Genomic DNA, 19,381 nt, shown 5'->3' with positions numbered 1-19,381 from the left:
ACCCGTGGAACCACTTTTTTACACTTAAAACTTCATAGCAAAACGCTACAGCAAGAATTATCGAGAAGAAAAAAAAAAGTTTGGCTTTAGGTCAATTTTCTGTTATATAACAATCATCTCTTGCCATGTTCGCAAGAATTATCAAGTTTCTTTTTGGTTGAGTTTTTAGACCAAAGTGATTTATGTATATCTATTATTGTTATAAAGAAATACGGGTTTTGATTTGGATTCATAACATCATTTATCAAACATTTATCGGATAACCTCTTATCTGGCAAGGGTCATCACCTTTAATTACAATAATAAGATACCACTTTTAGAAGAGTGTCTCAGACTATGTCTAAACTAATCATGGCAAATTAGGACTACACGAAATCTGATAAACTCAGTGTCCACAATTGTTGTGTATGCCTAAAATCGAACCCTAAACAAATGAGATATTCTTCCACGTCCCACATGACCTCAACCACTAGTCTAAGCCACAACCCATATGGTTTTATCGGATAATATCCTCAGCAAATTTGTTGGGAAAAGACGTTTATCCTGTAAGCTTTTACCAGGTAAGATTCTCAATACTTGTCATGCTCACCCAGCAAAGTAAGTGATGTTCGGTAATCGTTTAGTAAACTGTAAACGGCCCCATCGTTAAGATAATTAATCAACAATTGAACAGTTTCTTAAACTGTGCATCGATCGAACCTAAATATTTGATGTAAAAGATCAATTCAGCTATAAAAGATTGAACCGTGAAAAAACGAAGGTGGAATTTGTAAAAAGGTGAAATCCTGGAGCCTGCACCCATAGAGAAAATATTTGCATATACATCATATAGAAGAACAACCGGCAAAACGAAACCACGGCTTACAACCAATGCCCGTCATTTAGCATACACCTGAAAACAAATAGAAGGTTCAAACCACATTGTATATCGATCAATAGAAAACTGAATCAAAATCTTGGCGATTCTATGCAAATCCTTTTATACATGACAAACTAAACCTCAAGAACTCACAAAGGGGGTCTACTTCCATTACAAATGTACCGATTGAAAGGTGGAAAAAAATAAAATTGTTACATACATTTCTGGTAAATGACAAGTATAACAAACCAATAAACATAGGGGTTCCAGACCAGTTGAATAGCATGCATCTGGAACTTTACACGAGTCGGGTTGAAGCAGTAGCAGCAACAGTAACAGGCTTTGTATCAGCAAGCACAACCACCGGATTCCGGCTGGGAAGAAGTCATGTTTGAAGACTTCAAATTCACATCAACCATTTCTTCATGTTTTGTTGAGGAAAGTGTTTCCATTCCTGGTAATGCCGCTGCTATTTTCCGAAATAAAGCCTGTAATCAAAATTCACTTTGTAAGAAACTGCTTGACATATCGATATCATCGGTCTTCTTAATTGGTTACTACCCTTGTCCGATCAAAATTGCAATATTTTTTTTGGGAAGTTCTTTAAATGAGAATTACTCCCATCTGTTACAAAACAAGGTCCTTTTACAATAACTCAAATGATATGGGATGTGCATGTATACAATAACTCAATAAAATAGGTTTAGTATGGTAGCGAATGACTACTACATTGATTTGATGTTGTGCGAAGGACCTTGCGGTATGTAGGTCCTTTTTGGTAGCACAGGTTTAGTGAGGACCTTGCGGACGACTTTGGCACGAATTCAGGTCGCGGGGCAAAGTCGCATGAGTCACATGTGATTTTGCATGTGATGTTAGTGTAAAATCATATGTGATTTTCGTATTCTCTTAAATAGGTATTGTTCTCGTTTGAACCCGACTCTAAATATATATATATATATATATATATGTTTTCTATGTATTATTCAATTAGATAATGATATTAAGAAAATTACATTCATATTAGACGAAGAAAAATCAAATAGATTATTATTATAAAAATAGTCTTTGATTAAATATTCAAAATAGAACTTATAAGGGTAATTTTACAACTTCTTTTTAATTACGAGTCCATGGCGTGTATTATTTCGTGAAACTGTGAGTGATGTGATTAAATAAATCTATAAAAGGGTAAAATCTAAAGTTAAAAGTGTAAAAACACAAAAGCTAAAAAAATTAAAAAAACAAAAAACCTAACTTTTTGAAAAAAGTCGCGCCTTGTAAAAAACGCACGCCATGCGCGCCTTTTTGAACCCTGCATGTTAGTCATACTCAATAGAATGTGTCAAGCTTGGTTCACATTCCCTAGCCAACTTATATTAGCGATGATAACTAACACCTCTTAGGGTTGGGTTTCGGTAGAGATCTCCAACATTATATCAACCTAATTGAATGTCAACACTAATGAGGTGCACCGGATCAATTCCCTTCTAAAGTGCAATGCATGGGTGGGCATGAGATTAAAAATGATCAAGGGTTCAGATCTCTTCTTACACTTCTCACTATAACTTCCCTTCTCACAGATACTTCGCCACACCTCTTAATCCCCCCACAACGAATATCACAATTCACACACCAGGCCTTAGAAAATTAGTAAATCTTTCATATTACACTAATGTCAGATTTATTGATTTGATTGTTATATTCTATGTTCAGAGGCAGCAGAGGATGAAAACTGTTAGTATGTGAAGACTCGTCTACGTAAGGGTTAAGTGCATCCCTAAATGTGTGTGTGCATGTCTGTTTTTTGTGCAGAGATACCTTTATGTTGAACCCAGCTTTAGCACTTGTTTCGATGAACATGACTTTCAGCTCACTAGCTCTCGTTTCTCCTTCCTCTACTGAGACTTGCCTGTGAATCATCAACAAAGGACAACATGAAGTGATGAGAAGTTTCATCAATTAGTTAAGCAATAATCTAAAAGAGTTCACCTTTTCATACTTGTTTTTGGGTTCACTGGACAGCAATCTATTCTGGTTAAGGTCTAAGACCCCAACTAGTTTCAGATAAAAGGTTTGTTGTTGTCAGTGAAGGGCAATGCAGAAAAACAAAGCATTACATTTCTGTGTAGCAGGATTTTCTTTTGTAGAACTGGTTCAGACATTTATATTGGTTCAGCATTGAACTTTCATCTCATGTGGTTCGCTTTAAAACGTTAGCTATGTTATGTAAATATATGTATAGTTCAGGAGCCTTTATGTCATTAGCTCATAGTGTAGCCTACGTTGCAGGAGGCATGTTAGAGTCCCACATTGGTTTGACTTCAACCATCTCTCCTCCATATATGTTGGAACCTCTCTTCCCTCAGAAAGGTCCCTTTTGGAAAATGGAGAGTAATCTAGTGAGGTTCCACATGGTTGTGTAATGCTTACGCTCAAAGTTTTCATTTACACAGTAGTAATATTGTTTGTTTAACAATCCTAAACATGTTCGAAATGATTGATTTAGAAATTCCGTCAATCAATGGCTAATTCTCACAAAAACATGTAGCACTTTGAGGAATTCAGCTGTTAGCACTGAGCCAGGCAGGACCCTATTTCATAATATAATCAGTGTCAGTGGAGAGTTCTCTTTGCTGAATAGCATGCCAATCACCAGCACTAGCTCAAATGTATAAACCAAACATGAAGTACATTCCTCCTAAAGCTTCTAAATAAGACAGAAGAGATGGATTAAGAAATCAAACAACAGTTGTTTCTTAGAAGATACGTGAATGGAATCTTGCTCAGCAATGAGAGCAAATAGGAGAGTGACAAAATCAGGGAAGATTGTGAAAACCACAGGGGAAACAGCTGGTCACAGTGATGGGTTTTGAGTACTTCATAGAAAACAAGAAATTGATCATATATTTAAAAAAGGGTAGCCGAATGAATCAAGGCTCCTCAGATATACAAGGGGTGAGGAGGGGAGTTTTTGTATGTAGTTTTTTCACTACCATTTTTGCAAATACACGTTCTTTGTGACTCAAACCCATGATCTTTTGCTCACAATGGAGTAACCTTACTAGTTGCTTCAATAATCACCCTTTGATTTCAATTATGATGGAAAACATGGCCCTTCTTAAACAATGAAATAAGGATTTGCTCATAACCAATAAGCAGCCACGTGATCCTATCTTGACCAATAGGACCCGCTAATTCTGCTAGCTAATATATAGCCTTTAGCTTATGCCTCCAAGGCCTATAATAATTATATACCAGGCATTCTCTCTGCTTGGGTCGTTTGCAGGTACAACTTATATACATAGAGGCTGGTGAGTTCCTGGAAACAAGCTTTTTGACTTTATGAAGGGTAACAAGGTTCCAAACCAATTTCTTGGTAGAGGGTTCATAAGGAATTGTTACTTCTTTCTCAAAGGCAAGACAGGGAATAAGCTGTCAAAAATTGCAATTACAGAATTGAGATGGACAAAGGCATGAAAATGGTTGAATGATGGCCTTTCCTTGGTTGTTAATAGGTGGAATGAAGTATTTGGAGTACTTCACCTTTGTTAGGTGGCCTCTTGAGTTTCAGGTGTACCACAATATGAATCTCTAGGCTGCTAATATCTGACGAGAATCTTTCTACTCTTTTAGAGGCCATCGAATACACATGATCCCCTCTTCTTGGTGTTCCTAGTCCTAATTGCCATTCAGGCAACAATTTTCTTCCAGAGAATAATTGTTCTTCCTCTCTTTCTTTTCTTCTGACTTACAATCTCTTATAGAATGATCTACAAAAAGGAGTTATTGATCCTCCTTTCAACCTAGTTGTGGGTTAAAAATTAAATTAGTATGGGCTCATATATAGCTACATTACATTTACCACCAAACTCACCACAACTACTTTTTATGGAAAAAGAACGTGAGTTGATGCACATCCTCTTTCCCCAAAGTCTTATTCTCCATCTTAGAAAAAGAAAAAAGAAATGGTGACTTTGATGGTAAGTTTGGCGGTCTCAATAATTTACTCAAATAATAACATAAGGAATGCAGTTCATCTAATTTTATATTTACAAAAATATCAACAGCTGTCAGCATCAATAACCAGTAGAAATTAGTCAAATTATACAGTTAGGAAGGATCACCTTTTGTCCACAAGGTCAGTCTTGTTTCCAACCAGAACAATGATAACGTCACTACCTCTCTCTGCACGGACTTCCTCAATCCACTTTATAGTGTTAAGAAAAGTCTGCCGACCTAAATGAAAGAGGCAGGAAACAAATAGGGAAGACATTACTCAGGTTATGGATACAAAAGCAAAAAAAAAAAAACTCCAAATGTGAAATTCTGTAAATTAGCATATGATGTGGACCCTAAGCCATCAATGAAGAAAGAGAGTTAAATATATTTCAAAAGACGATGCTTCAAGTATTCATACTTGCAACATCATATGTAATGACAGCAACCGAAGAATCCCTTATATAACTTGGAATGAGACTCCTAAATCTCTCTTGTCCAGCGGTATCCCTGAGATGACACCAGGTAATTTAGTAAAAGATACTCATCAAAGAAAATTGCAAGAATTGTCAAGACAAATGAATTCCCCAGTAATAATGCTCAGAAAGATATTTGCATTTTAAAGCATCATATCTGTACTAAGTAAGAATTAGTATAAATGTTCCTAACCAATAGCAAGCATCTAACAGTTGGGCAGAAAACAATAATAATGGAACACAATTTTTGAGTTGAAACACAGGCCTGCAAGGATATAACTACTGTTAGATAGAAAGAGAGAGCATTTCTCTCTGAATTTTTTTCCCTCTGCAGGCCTCAACAAGGCAGAACTAAAGAAAAGTGTGGGGAGAAGAATGAGGAATATCACAAGAGTGAAAAACCAGGACACATAATTTAGGGATAGATATAGTAAATTCAGGACAGATGTAGCGTACTTGCATGGAATGGTCTGAATTATTATGGCAAGACATCTTACCACAACTGCAGACGAACTGTCCGATCTTCAAGATACATCGTCTTTGACAAGAAGTCAATTCCAATGGTTGCCTGATCAATGTAGAACATAATTCAGTTTAAGGTATATGAATTTGAGGTCAATTTACGAGATCATGTCAACATTAACATTCATATACCACAGAATCATTGTTTTAACTTCCTTATGTTTTTCTAAGAAGTTTCTTGGAACAGCTGACCTCATGGTTCAGTCATTTAGACAAGATAACATGGCAGATCATTGGTCACACAAGAATAATGGTACAATCAAGTAAGACAGATAGATGATAAGACTACTGCACAAAGTGTAAAAGGGTGGCCCAAGTGCATCGAGGCTATGAGGGTGTAAAGTAAGTGTCTATACGCCGTCTTTCCCTTGCAATTTTAAGAGATTGTATCCATGAATACCATTTTATCAAGTATGATTAACCTACATGGCAATAAAATGTAGTTCCCTCCATTTGCAACCATTTGACCATCCTAAAGTCCCTAAACGCCTTCTATTTAGAAAATTATAAATACATAATGATCATGATAAAGCTATTATCATCATGCAATTTAAGAGTAGCACGGTAACCCGTCAATTACAATAGAGACCGATCTTCTCCAGATAACTTCAGATACCCTTAGCAACATAACATAAATGAGACATTCACCCAGAAGACATCCTATTTGTGTTTTATTTGTTTCTGTTGTCACATGTCCAGTCCAACAATGAAATAATACGGAGTGCTAAACTGCCAACTGGTACTCCGATAGTTCTTAGGCGACAGTCCTTTTGACATAATCAATCTGACCAAATGTTCAATTGAATTTGAAAATAGGCTTATTGTTTCGGTCCTAGAACTTTCTATGCTAGTTCACCATGTATTCCTTTTTTACCTGAACTTTTATAAGATAGTATTTATTTGCTAGTGTAAAATTACAGTCAAACTGAACCATTTTCTTCAAACAGAATACACTATGCTCAAGAATTAAATATTGATTTTTACTTTTGGAATCAAATTAACATTTACAGACTCTGAATTTGTTATAGACCTATCTAGAATTGTTTGTGATCTTCCAAGTAACATTAGGTCTCATATCAATTTTATATCCAACAGACAATCTGTAGGACCAGTCAAAATGCATCTCAAATGTTGGAAAGGAGGTAAGTACCGTGTTGTAACTAACAGTAAATGCCATTGTTGTCTGGTTGCTTTTATATCCCGAACCACAAAAATGAACCATAAAAGTTTGGATCGAAAACACCAGAAACAAGGTGTTCATCTTCTGCGATCATGATCATATAGTTAAAGAGTTCATTTCTTATACCCAAACAAGCAACACGGGAGCAGGCTTTTAGATCATGATACCGCACCAATTTAGCTCACTGAATAAAATTAATCAACTAAAACTCAAAAAAATTGCAAAATTGTTAAAACATGCTTCAAATGGGAACTGCAAACTCGTACTAACAGAAATAAAGCAAAAAACACTACAGATCTGCATGTAATAAACGAAAAAGCGGGAATCCGACTCAATGTACAGTCAGATCGCCGATTTGATCTGGAAATTACACAAAACGCTACAATGATCTGATTGAATGCTTGTATGGATAGCAATTATGGTACCTGGTAAGAGGTATCGAACTTATCATACATAAAACGAGTGATAATGCTGGTTTTGCCGACGGATTGATCACCCAAGAACACCAGCTTGTACTTTGCTAGTGCTGATACTGGTGCCATTTTCTTGACTTTGATTTGATCAAATCACAACAATCAAGCGGGTACTAGAGTTTGATGATTCAGCGAAAAACTTTTGCAGATTTGAGTTGTAGATTCACTGTTTTTCGCAGTCGGTTTTGAGTCTCCGTTGCCCAAAATTCAACAGCTTACTATTACATGTTTTCACTTGAGATGCATCCGGCAAAGCCCCAAAAACAAACATTTTTTTATCTTATTTCAAATTTCCTTTTTTTTTTTTAACTTTTACAAAATATTTTAAATATTACATTATTTTGTAACCATATCTTTATCTACTAATTTCATTATTCGAAGCTTCTTCAATCGAGGTTTTTATAAGAATCATTTTTTGTACTTTTGTTTGTGATATAATTTTCACCTCATCAAAATAAGAACTTATGTTGGTAATTTGTATCACTAATATCATTTAAATGTAATGGGATTAATTTGTTGACCAATATAATCATGATAAATATCGAACAAGTAAGGAAGGTGCGGAGTGCACACTTGTTTTAGTTTATATTAATTTAGGGGTGAAGCCCCTAAACGACGGGGGTCCGGGGGCAACGCCCCGGTGGCGGGGTCCAAGGGGCAGAGCCCCTGGCTGGGTTAAGCTATCAGGTCAGCTTGGAAATTTTTTATTCGGGTAATATTGTTTTGTGAAAAATGATTCAAAAATCCAAATTTGAAAATTTAAACCCGGTTTTGACTCTGTTTTGAAAACCCAGTTTTTTCCCTGTCGTATGGCAGTTTTCGACCGTTCGAGGGAAAAGCTATGATTTGGTCATTTGATTTTCGGTACACATATTTCATAACACGAAAAACTCTCTGTTCGGGAAAACCACTGAATTTTATCCGATTGAAGTTTCGATTGTACCCGATTGAAGTTTCGATTGTACCATCGAAATACTTCAATCTGAAAGTAATACACGACTTTCAGTGGAATTCAAGCAATCGAAAACCAGAATTTCTAACAACTTATACATAAAAGTTCACAAAAGTAGTTTTTATAAGAACCATTTTGTATGTTCCAATGCAACATTAGTGATTGGGTTTTGGCAGTATTAATCATGCACTTTTAGGACCTGAGACGCTTGAAGAAAGAGGTTATTATAAGAACTCACTTTTTGTACTTTTGTTTGTCACGTCATTTTTGCCTCGTCAAATTAAAAACCTACATAAAAGTTCACAATGGTATTTTTATAAGAACTTATATTTGTGAGTTTTCGTGTATTTTTTCAACATTAATAATTATTATTATAAAGGTAATAAAACTAACCAAAAGTCACTTCGCATAAATTTCAAAGTAAGAACAACCAAGGTCCTTGTACAATAACTCAAATGATATGGAATGTGCATGTATACAATAACTCAATAAAACAGGTTTAGTATGATAGCGAACGACTACTACATTGATTTGATGTTGTGCAAAGGACCTTGCGATATGTAGGTCCTTTTTGGCAGCACAAGTTTAGTGAGGACCTACATACTGTAAGGCCTTTTGCACAACATCAAATCGATGTAGTAGTCGTTCGCTACCATACTATTCAACATAGAGCTTTCAATAATCTTTACATGTATATTATAAGTTTTTAGCAATGTTTCGATGAATGCATGACTGTTTTACTGAGTTGCTTTCACCAATATGATGTTTGTTTACATGTATGTTTTGTAATGTTATCAGTATGAACAACAAGTTTGGTACATGTGAAACTATTATTTTACTTGACATGTTTTTTTAAATTGTTTTATAATAAAAACCATAAAATCACTAAGTTAAATAGTTAACTGGTGATGTATCTCAGTAGAAGACATTGTCATTAGCGGCAAGGAAAATGAGAAGATCTAGTTAAATACCAAGTATAAAATTACTGAGGAAATGTTATCGTTGTTCTCCATCATTTCATTTGTTTTCGACTGCGTTGTTTCTCATGACGTTGAAGACCAATTAACTGAATACCCCATATATCATACACGTTTTAAAATCGTGAGTCCAGATGTGAATAAAGCAGATAATAGCTGGTACGGTTAGTATGAGATGTTACAAATGATATTAGAGATGGGAACCGGACTGGTGTGTCAGTGAAGACGCTAAGCCTCCAAGGGCGATGGCTCATAAGATCCCATATATGTTGGGAAGAGAACTAAAGCTGTCTTAGATGAGATTTGATACCTACTCTATTAGACGCTTTTTAAAACAGTGATTAGTACAGGTGTGGAGAGAACGGACAATATCTGGTACGGTTGACCTAAAATGTTACAAGAATGGATAAGACAAAGTCGGAAAGAAACCGACTAGATAACTCAATCACTACAAAAATAAGCAGAACAGTGGCTTAAATGACTAAAAGAGAACTTAAGTGTCCTATATGAAAAAAGTGAAAGTACAGGGACTAAAATAGTGTTAGGCTTAAATTTGAAAAACTAACACATCGACAACGATCGATTCGTTCATAGACGAGAATGATACGAAACTGGGAAATAAGAAACACTTAAATCTCATCTTTGATCTTCCCAATCTTTACACGCAGTAATCCGCCATAATCGTAACTCTGTGCTTCTCCCTCTCTGAAACAGGTTTATCTCTTTACAAATTCTGAAGTTACGCAATCCAATTTTACATGGTTTTTAGATAACTGTTAACGGTTTTTGAAAATTTGATATCTACTTTTGTTATTGTGTCCATTAGATTGATGATTCTAGTTAAGAGGATGTAAGATCTCGAGATCTTAATTGAGCCTAATATTGCGTGTATAAACCCTAATCGATTGCGTGACCTCAAAATAATTAGAACATTGTCATTTTTTTAAATTTTTATCTTAATTGGACTTTTTGTTTTGGATTAATCTTGATTTGTTCATCCGATTAGGTTGCTTTGCTTGTGATTCAGTCTACGAAATCATTTGATCTGCTAGTTGGAGAATTTATTCTGAATAGACACGATGGTTGGTCTGGAGATGAACGACTGGAAAAGTGAGTTTTCAACAGCTTGTTCTTATATTATATCCCCCCTCCCCACCCCAACCAAATGCAGTATTGTGATGCACCATTGCACCATCTCCAATTGATAGCATATATAAATTCAACTATGATACAGTTAAACATGTACTTGTCAGTAACTGGAAATTTCTGCTGATAAGTTTGTAAATCATTTGGTTCCAACAGCAGGGCAGAAAATACACGAATGGATGTGAAATTATAAATCGGTTGTAATTTTTTGGGGAAAAAGATTGTTGAAGTTATAACTTTAATACTAAATTTTTCGAACACCTCCTGTAATTATAAAAATTTGATGGAGATGACAGCACTATCCCCTCCTTGAGTCCTTGGTTTTGCAACTGATTGTATATTTTAGCGTATCAAACTCTAAGTGTTGTTATTGCCTACAGTGATGCTATAAATGACGTGTAACTTGAAGGCTTGAAGTTGAAGTCATAGAAATATCAATGTTTGAAATTAGAAATGTAGATCAAATGACCAAAGACGAGGTGGAAACATCTAGTGATCAAGTCTCAAATAGTGATCTCTAGCCTTGCTTCCTCATAGCTGATGAAGATACATGTTGTGAAGCAAGGGCAAGCCCCTGGCTCTTAGGGACAGTAGATGCATATTTAGTCCCAAGCCTGCTAAGGGATAATTTATAACAAAGTTTTCGTGTTGTTGATTCCTAGGTGTAGTACTTCTTCCTCTCTGCTGCCTATTGGTACTAGTGGACTAGGATTGGCCTGTAATACTGAACCTATAGTTATAAGTAATAGCTTAAATATGCTTGAGATTGTACTATTGCTGGCTCTGTTAGAGATCGTAACTTTAGATATTGTCACCCCCAATCTTCTTGTCACAGAGATTTTATTAGCCTTCCCGTTCTATGTAAAATTGGTGCTTCAACTCTTCTTTCTTATGTTCTTCATCCAACCAGTAATAATTGTTTGTTTTTTCAAAGGTGGCTGCCAAAAGCATTCACATACATCAAGATTTCCTCTCTCTCTCTCTCCCTCTGTATATATATTTACATATATCTCAGACCAATAAAGACGACACACAGTTTTATTAAACTTTTAGACTATCAGTCACATGTCGAAGTCCTTCAACGACAAAAAACAAGGGGAATCTTGTGAACCAAAATCAACCCCATAAATAAGTTTAAATTTATGATGATGAACATAATAACTTCAGTTTGAAATTTTACCATATAAGAAAATGTGCAACTAATATGGTATATGCCCAAATGGACATTGTTAGAATTTTCACGGGACAAAGGGAGTATAACATAGTGCCAGGAGGCATAATAGTAACTGGATTTTTGGTAACAAATGAACATTTTGTATTTACTATGTTTCTCATATTGCGAGTGCTAAGAACCCTTATTATGGGTGATGCCTTGTTGTGACCAGATCGGTCAGTACGTGGTCTTCGTTTTTGCTATCAGAATATTTGATTAGGAAATCAATTACCCTGTGGAACTAAGCTAAATAAGTAATGTCCCAGGTGGTGACATAGTTCAGGTTTCTATTTTTGTGGATTTACTAAAGAATGTTGTGAAGAAGAGAACCTCTCATGCAAAGCTGAAATGAAACCAGAAAACCTTTTAATTTGATATGGGCCTATGGCAACTTTCATCCAGAACTATTAGTTAATCTCCTATAAAGAACAGAACTTGGTTACAAATATGATCTAATGCAGCTCATTTGTATTGTCAATATATCACTACCTTTCCATCTTTCACTAGGATGTTTTACTAGTTACTGGCATTAATCAGCTTTAGTTAATTGCAAGTTTATTGATTTTTTTGGAAATATCAGTCCACTAAGCAGTTCTTTTTCCCGGTGAAACAGAGATAGGACTGGGATTGACTGGATTTGGTGTCTTTTTCTCGTTTTTGGGAATCATTTTCTTCTTCGACAAGGGGCTACTTGCCATTGGAAATGTTGGTGTCTTTCATTGCTATTTGGATTTCCTTGATCACTCCTTATTCTATTTTTCATGTTCTGCTATTGCTGATGCTGAGTTGACAATTACTGACAATGGGTCAATTTGGTTTGGTACTGAATCAGATCCTATTCATCTCAGGAGTGATAATGACCATCGGGATCAAACCCTCCTTGCAATTTTTCATGAAACGCAGCAACTTTAAGGTTTTTAATACTAACTCACTCTCTGTCCTTCCTTTCATAGGATCATGTTTGTGTATTGTCGTATTTTTTTCCATTTCCGTTTAGCCTTTTGCTTCACTGCATGAACAGGGCACAATTTCTTTTGGTATTGGCTTCTTCTTTGTCATCATTGGGTGGCCTGTAATAGGAATGGCCGCAGAGGCTTATGGATTCATCATCCTCTTCAGGTTTGCTTAATATAATTTTCGTGAGGTGATTCCTTTGATTTTGCTTATAGGACTTGCAGTTAGTTACTTATGATGCACGTTATGCAGTGGCTTCTGGCCCACACTCTCAGTTTTTGTGCAGAAGATACCTATTATCGGTTGGGTGTTTCAACAACCTTTCATTAGATCGGTATGCTTCTCTGCCCTTGCGCGTGTTGATCTTTTTCGTGCTTTCTCAGTGTGAAGTATCATCCTTTCTAATTGGTTGTCCTGCAACCATTTCCTATAACTAAAATTCACTCCTAATTTACTTTGAGACTTGAGAAAGCCTTGATTTGAAACTAGGTTTTTTTTTCTAGAAATTAGTTTTCAAATTAACAGAAAGGTAGTGTTTGGGTCATGGGGTTTGGAACTGAGATTGAAACCTATTTACCTCATTTCTAATTGATTTTGATCCTTTTCATGCCATGGAATACTAGATTTCAGACATGCTCATGGTTTAAACACTAGTGGGCACTGTAACTAACTTGCTTAAGATAATTTCAACAATTCAAGAGAGAGCTTAATTTGTGATGGGTTAGTAAAAGTTTCAATTTGCTGTATACTGCATATGCAATTACAGTTTACAACCTTTAGTTTGTTGGAGACAATAACTATGAACTTCTTTCTGTCCATTAAGACCTCATAAAGCATAAACTGACACCATCGGTATTCAGCTGAACCAATAACATCTATCCTGTGTTGTTTTTTATTGCATCTACTTGCTCCTCTGAACTTAGTTGAAGTCATTGATACTGAGATTCTCATTTCTTGAATTAGAATCTTTTTCTGTGATAAAGTTGAGCCTGTATTTCAAAATTTTGACATTGGTGTAATAACAAATGCGGTATACACCAGTCTCGGTGTTTAACCTTCTGATTTATCTGGAGATCATTATGTTCTCGCAACTTTCTACATATACATGACTTATGCCTCCTATTGAATTAAAATGGTCATTGATCTGTAAAACTTCTACAACAATGGGTAGGGTGTCAATGGCATATAAGGGCATCTCGAATGGGTGGGTCTTCGAGGGTTACATTGCCACATCAGCTTGGAAAAAACCAGTTTATACCATTGGGAGACGACAAAAAGTGTGGACCGGTTCCACCACCATTTTTTGTGGGCCCCAAAGCCATTTTCAATAAATGAATCCACCCACTCTCTTTTATGGTAATTTTTATTTATAAATCATGGACCGGTTCATGATTGGAAGTAGAAGTTTATAAAATATGTAGGAAACAATAATTTGATCTAGCCGAGGTTCATGACAGGAGATGCTCTAATGAGAGTTTCCCAGGGATCGATGTGAGGTCTCTATGGAGGGGGAAATATGGGCGTAATGATGCTCATGTTATATTTATTCGGCGTATATATGGACTATAGCCAGCAAAATGAGTGGGTTGAGTAACTAGTCCAAAATGATTTAGGTTTATACCGGTGCATACTAGGGCGGGTCAAAATGGGTCGGATTTATCTGCCAATACCTTTTTTCTTTTAATTTCACGAATAATTAATATATTAGAATCTGGATTTAGTATCTATAATAATATATGTTCTAATTCTGTCCCATTTATTTTCCGATATATACGGACTAAAAGTTCAATTACTTGGTTTATCTGCACAGATCTTTGATCGTTACCGCGGCAAAAGAGTGCCTGTATAACTTGAATCTGGGCTGCACCAACTTGTAACCCCTTTAAACAGTTTGGGTTCAATCACTGACACTACGGTGGAACGTCATCGGTCCGTCTATGGGTTCTTACCGTACAATTTTAACCTTTTTGCCTTGTTAAATTAGAATATCATTTTTTTTCTTCTGAAAACCTTGCCAATTTGGTTGTGTAGGTTTTCTAGATTTTCTTTCATTTATCTTTTTAGTTCCAAGACCATCCATGAACTTCAATTTACAGGTTATAATGTTTTAGATGTTTATCTAGATTCCTGGTTCCAATCGGTCCCCGTCCTGGTCTTGAACCGGGCCATGTTGGGCCCATATTGACCGTCTCTGGATCATATCAGATTGGGCGCTTGATTTGAATTAAAATGCCATTTATTATAAGCCCGGACCGGAGCCTTATACTTCCATTTCCATAAAAACAATGGTTTATTTATAATAAAGTAATATATATGATTTACTTTCATAATAAATCGTAATTACTGATCATGCAAAGTAGATGCTCAGATACAAATTATAATTTATATATTATTTATGATAACTAAACCTGAATAATCATAAATATTATTTATTGTTTATATATCATTTTTTTATATCATGAATGGTTTTATATCTAAAATTCAAAATGAGTTTTTTTAGAATTATTCATGATTATTATGACAAATAATATATGAAGTAGTTGGTCCTTGATTTATCAAAATATTTGTGGTTCTTATTTGAATCCAGCTATATCTATAACCAAGGTTTTAAATGGTGTGACACACCATGGTTAAAATGTTGCATTTTTCAAGACGGCAAATTTGTATGTTATGTATATATGGTTATGTAAAGGGAGGTTCAAACAAGAAAAATAACCAAATAAGAAATACGAAAAAGGACAAATCACGTGTAAAATCACATGTTATTTTACACTAACAGTAAATGCAAGGATGTGCGAATGACGTGGCAAAATCGTGTGAATTGTTTGTGATTTTAGTGTGAAATTATATGTGATTTGACTGTTTTCTTATTGTTTATTTTTTGTATGATGTGACTCTAGTTATATATATGCATATATATTTCAATTTTTTATTCAATAATATAATTATATTAGAAGATGATAAATCATATATATATATATATATATATATTAACCAGTACTGTATAAAGAGTTTGTGATCAAATATTCAAAATAGAACTTGGAAGAGTTTTACAACTTCATCTTAACCGTTCATATGTGACATGTGTGAATCCATGAAATTGTGATAGACGTGATTAGACTAGTTTGTAAAAGTGTAAAAACACAAAAGTTAAAAAAATTAAACTTAAAAAAGTCACGCCTCGTAAAAAAACGTACGTCGCGTGAGTCACGCCTTACACAAACATTACAGGTCATGTCGCAACAACTGAAACATGTCTTAGACCATGACGACGATTTTTGAACACGGCCTATAATCATTAACAAACATATAAATGAGTCTCTTATAAATATAAAAAAATTATGAAACAAGTATAGTTACATGAAATAAAAAAAATGCTTAACTTCTCACATAAAGTGCTTATTGATAAAGCTAAAACCATGTTATATTTGTATTATGTGCAACTTTTTGTAGATGCTCTTGTGTATACGGTCCAGATGAATAGTTATCAATGTGTTTTTCAGTTTTTCAAAAAAAAAAAAAAAATCGGGTTTTCCCTGAACCTCTCTCATCGTAGTATACTTTATAGTTCAAGCCCGTTTATGTATGCATTTATTTTTATATAAATGTTCAAACAAGGATAACACCTAATCTAGACTAAAAATCACATGTGATTCAGGTTCAGACGACACAAAGAGAGCACGCATGTGCTTGGCCTAGCGACCTAACAACGTTGAACGAACCTAAATCACATGTGATTTGATTTCAGTCTAAAATCACATGATATAGGCGTTCTCTTGTTTTTTTTTTTATATTGATCATATTCTCGTTTAAGCCCAACTCTTCATTTTTACAGTAAATGAATCGTTTTCCTTTTCAGTTAAAAAGAGGTAATTACACGACTTGTCCCTAACATCGTTAAATTAACCCCGAGTTCCTAAAAAACCCGAGTCTTTTATTTATGTATTACCTAAACATAAATTGAAAAATAATGGGGTAAAATTCATGATGGTTTATTTATTAAAAAAAAAAAAAACAGGTAGAAATGGTTTTTATGGTTGCAGGTGAAGTAGTGTGTAGCAGAAGGGCAATGCACATGTTTGTACACACTGACCCAAGACCCTCTGGAAACTTAATCTTGAAATTGTTGAGTCAACACTTCATGTTCAGAAACCCAATTCTTGCCTTCTTTGCTACATAAAGATTACCAATCAATTTCACAACAAAACATAAACAAAACTAAACCTCCATTGTCATAAACCAAATAAAATCAATTATACTTTTTATTTATATTTTATATATATAGGGTTTGGTTTAGAAAATCATAAAAAATTGAAAAACTGAACAACAACCAATTAGTTATTCATTTGTACAATATGCATATGCATGTAATTAATATGTATCCTTGTTTCTATCCACGTGGGCATGTGTATATACATGTGCATACCGGAGAAATTACTTATATACACATGTATATCGTACAGATGAATGGTTATTAGAATGTTCTCCAGTTTTCTAAATTTTTTGGGTCTTCCCTAAGTCTCTCTCTCTCTCACACACACACACTACATATATATATATATATATATATATATACACACACGTATATGTTCCTAATAGTTTGCAAACCTCATAATTTATACAAAACAAACAATTAAGATATTTATTAAAAATTGTGAGGTTTCATTTAATATAATTGAGATATTTATGAAAAATGATATGATCATTAATGTTTTAGCTTAGAAAACAATCAAGGTATTTATGGAACCTGATATTAATTAGAGTAGATGGAGAGTTAAGAATGATTTGTATGAATTAGAAGTTTTGCAAATGCTGGGACTATAAGGTTTAGAAAGATAAGATGTATGCAAAATTTTCTTCTATTTTAAAAGACAAAAATGTTGCTCTATGAAAACCAGTAGCCGGTGACAAAGTAGTGGAGAATTTTTTTTCCCGTCGAAAAGTTAAAGATCATGTGGTTTGGTGATTGAATCTTTCATTTGTATAATTGTTCAATATATTCCCAAAAATACATCAAGAGTGGTGTTTGATTGGTTTGAATTTGGGTTCGAAAGATCAAAAGTATCTGAAGGTCTCGGGTTCAAATCCAAGGAGAAATAAGAATCTCCTCATGGCCACGGGGGTTCAAATGCGATGACTCCGGGTTACCTGCAAAGCAGGTGGTCTCCCTACGATTAGTCAGCTCGCATAACAGATTGTATATCTAGGTTAATAAAAAAAATACATCAAGAGACAAACGGCTCTTGGATTTGGTTTCAAGATCTTAAAAAAGGTTATTGATAGGGTTGGTTTAATGTGATACAGAAGATTCATCTTTGTATTATCATTATTATTCACATATCTTCATTTTAAAACTTTTGTATATTAATCAATCGTTTTAATATGTATATATAGGGTCAAGTTCAAAGAAAAACCTATAAAAGAATGAAAAACTAAGTAACACCTTGATAACCATTTATCTGACAATATATATATATATATATGTGTGTGTGTGCATACAAGTAACTTATCTGATACACACATATGTATAGCATGTGCATGTGTATAAAAACCAAGAAACAACTTCAATTACTTACATACACACGTGCATTCCCTCCAAATGAATGGTTACCACAATGTTTATAATAAGTTTTTTTTTCATTTTTTGGTCTTTTCCCTGAACATATATACATATACATATATATATATACATATACATATATATATATACATATACATATATATATATACATATATATATATATATATATGTGTGTGTGTATATATAGAGAGTATGATTTAGGGTTTAATATTGGTGTCACATGGTATATATGACAAGTCCTGTTACAAAGTGAAAGATGGATGAATTAAAAGGGTGAGCAGAATGAAGCAAAATATACTACGAGGAGGAGCCCATGCCCCTGCCCCTGCCCCTGTGTCTTTTGTTGCTTTATCATCATCCATCCCATGCTATCAGTTCATGACTCTGATGCATGTCTTCAGATCCCAACTCCCTTGTCACCACCATATGCTCTCCTCACATGCCAAACTATTTTTACAATCAATTTCATATATATATATATATATATATATATATATATATATATATATATATAAAGAGAGAGAGAGAGAGAGCGCTTGGTTCAAATACTAAACAATTTTTTTGTGTTAATTATGTTAACCAAGCTCAACCAATCATATTCCATCTTTTCATTTGGTTCAAATGTAACTCATATATTAAATACAAGGGTATTTAAGTAATTTGTCATTTTATGTAACTCCCAAATAATTAATTGGGAGTTACAAATTTGAAAATATCACAATTGATCATGATGCAATATTGACATTGGGCGGTTTCACACGTGTTCATGTTCTATAATTCACATTTATTTTAATCGATAGTTCTCACATTTGACATATGAATACATCAGAAATCACACAGCCTTAGATGTCGTGATTCATAAGTGTTCATGTATATTCAAGTCACTAGATGTTCATATGAATACATACACACACACACACACACACACAGAGAACATGTGAAAACATGTGAACACGTATGAAAACACACAAACCTAGATGTCGTGGTTCATAGGTGTTCATGTACATACAGCAGAGTTGGCTCCTAAATATACATAAGATGTTCATACG

At 34.5% G+C, this 19,381-nt stretch overlaps 2 protein-coding genes across 2 annotated transcripts; one reads left to right on the top strand and one right to left on the bottom strand.

Moving 5' to 3' along the window:
• Positions 1 to 903: 903 nt before the first annotated feature.
• Positions 904 to 7,768, bottom strand: LOC112527436 (ras-related protein RABH1b-like). Its single transcript, XM_025138099.1, has 6 exons — positions 7,462 to 7,768; positions 5,832 to 5,902; positions 5,280 to 5,368; positions 4,987 to 5,098; positions 2,681 to 2,771; positions 904 to 1,347 (listed from the first exon to the last, which is right to left on the bottom strand). Exons 1-6 carry the CDS (start codon positions 7,576 to 7,578, stop codon positions 1,207 to 1,209), a joined length of 621 nt encoding a protein of 206 aa, XP_024993867.1. The 5' UTR covers positions 7,579 to 7,768; the 3' UTR covers positions 904 to 1,206.
• A 2,260-nt stretch (positions 7,769 to 10,028) lies between these two features.
• LOC112527726 (vesicle transport protein GOT1-like) lies at positions 10,029 to 14,885 on the top strand. The gene is made up of 7 exons (XM_025138504.1): positions 10,029 to 10,152; positions 10,445 to 10,548; positions 12,411 to 12,502; positions 12,630 to 12,710; positions 12,819 to 12,916; positions 13,004 to 13,085; positions 14,562 to 14,885. The coding sequence occupies exons 2-7, from the start codon at positions 10,518 to 10,520 to the stop codon at positions 14,598 to 14,600; spliced, it is 423 nt and encodes a 140-aa protein (XP_024994272.1). The 5' UTR covers positions 10,029 to 10,152; positions 10,445 to 10,517; the 3' UTR covers positions 14,601 to 14,885.
• The last annotated feature ends 4,496 nt before the right edge of the window (positions 14,886 to 19,381 follow it).

Source organism: Cynara cardunculus, assembly GCF_001531365.2.
Source record: "Cynara cardunculus var. scolymus isolate 2C chromosome LG 15, CcrdV1, whole genome shotgun sequence".
NCBI lineage: Eukaryota > Viridiplantae > Streptophyta > Magnoliopsida > Asterales > Asteraceae > Cynara > Cynara cardunculus.
The sequence above is the reverse complement of the archived record's forward strand: the minus strand, read 5'-3'. Positions and strand labels throughout refer to the sequence as shown.

Excerpts from the sequence above, each read along its gene's own strand:
- LOC112527726 (XM_025138504.1), top strand. The coding sequence starts at position 10,518 with ATGGTTGGTCTGGAGATGAACGACTGGAAAA. Across the intron at positions 10,549-12,410 it reads GGAGATGAACGACTGGAAAA|AGATAGGACTGGGATTGACT; the intron begins GTGAGTTTTCAA and ends CCGGTGAAACAG. Across the intron at positions 12,917-13,003 it reads GGATTCATCATCCTCTTCAG|TGGCTTCTGGCCCACACTCT; the intron begins GTTTGCTTAATA and ends CACGTTATGCAG.
- LOC112527436 (XM_025138099.1), bottom strand. The coding sequence starts at position 7,578 with ATGGCACCAGTATCAGCACTAGCAAAGTACAAGCTGGTGTTCTTGGGT. Across the intron at positions 5,369-5,831 it reads ACAGTTCGTCTGCAGTTGTG|GGATACCGCTGGACAAGAGA; the intron begins GTAAGATGTCTT and ends GTGTCATCTCAG. Across the intron at positions 1,348-2,680 it reads AAGCTGGGTTCAACATAAAG|GCTTTATTTCGGAAAATAGC; the intron begins GTATCTCTGCAC and ends TTTTGATTACAG.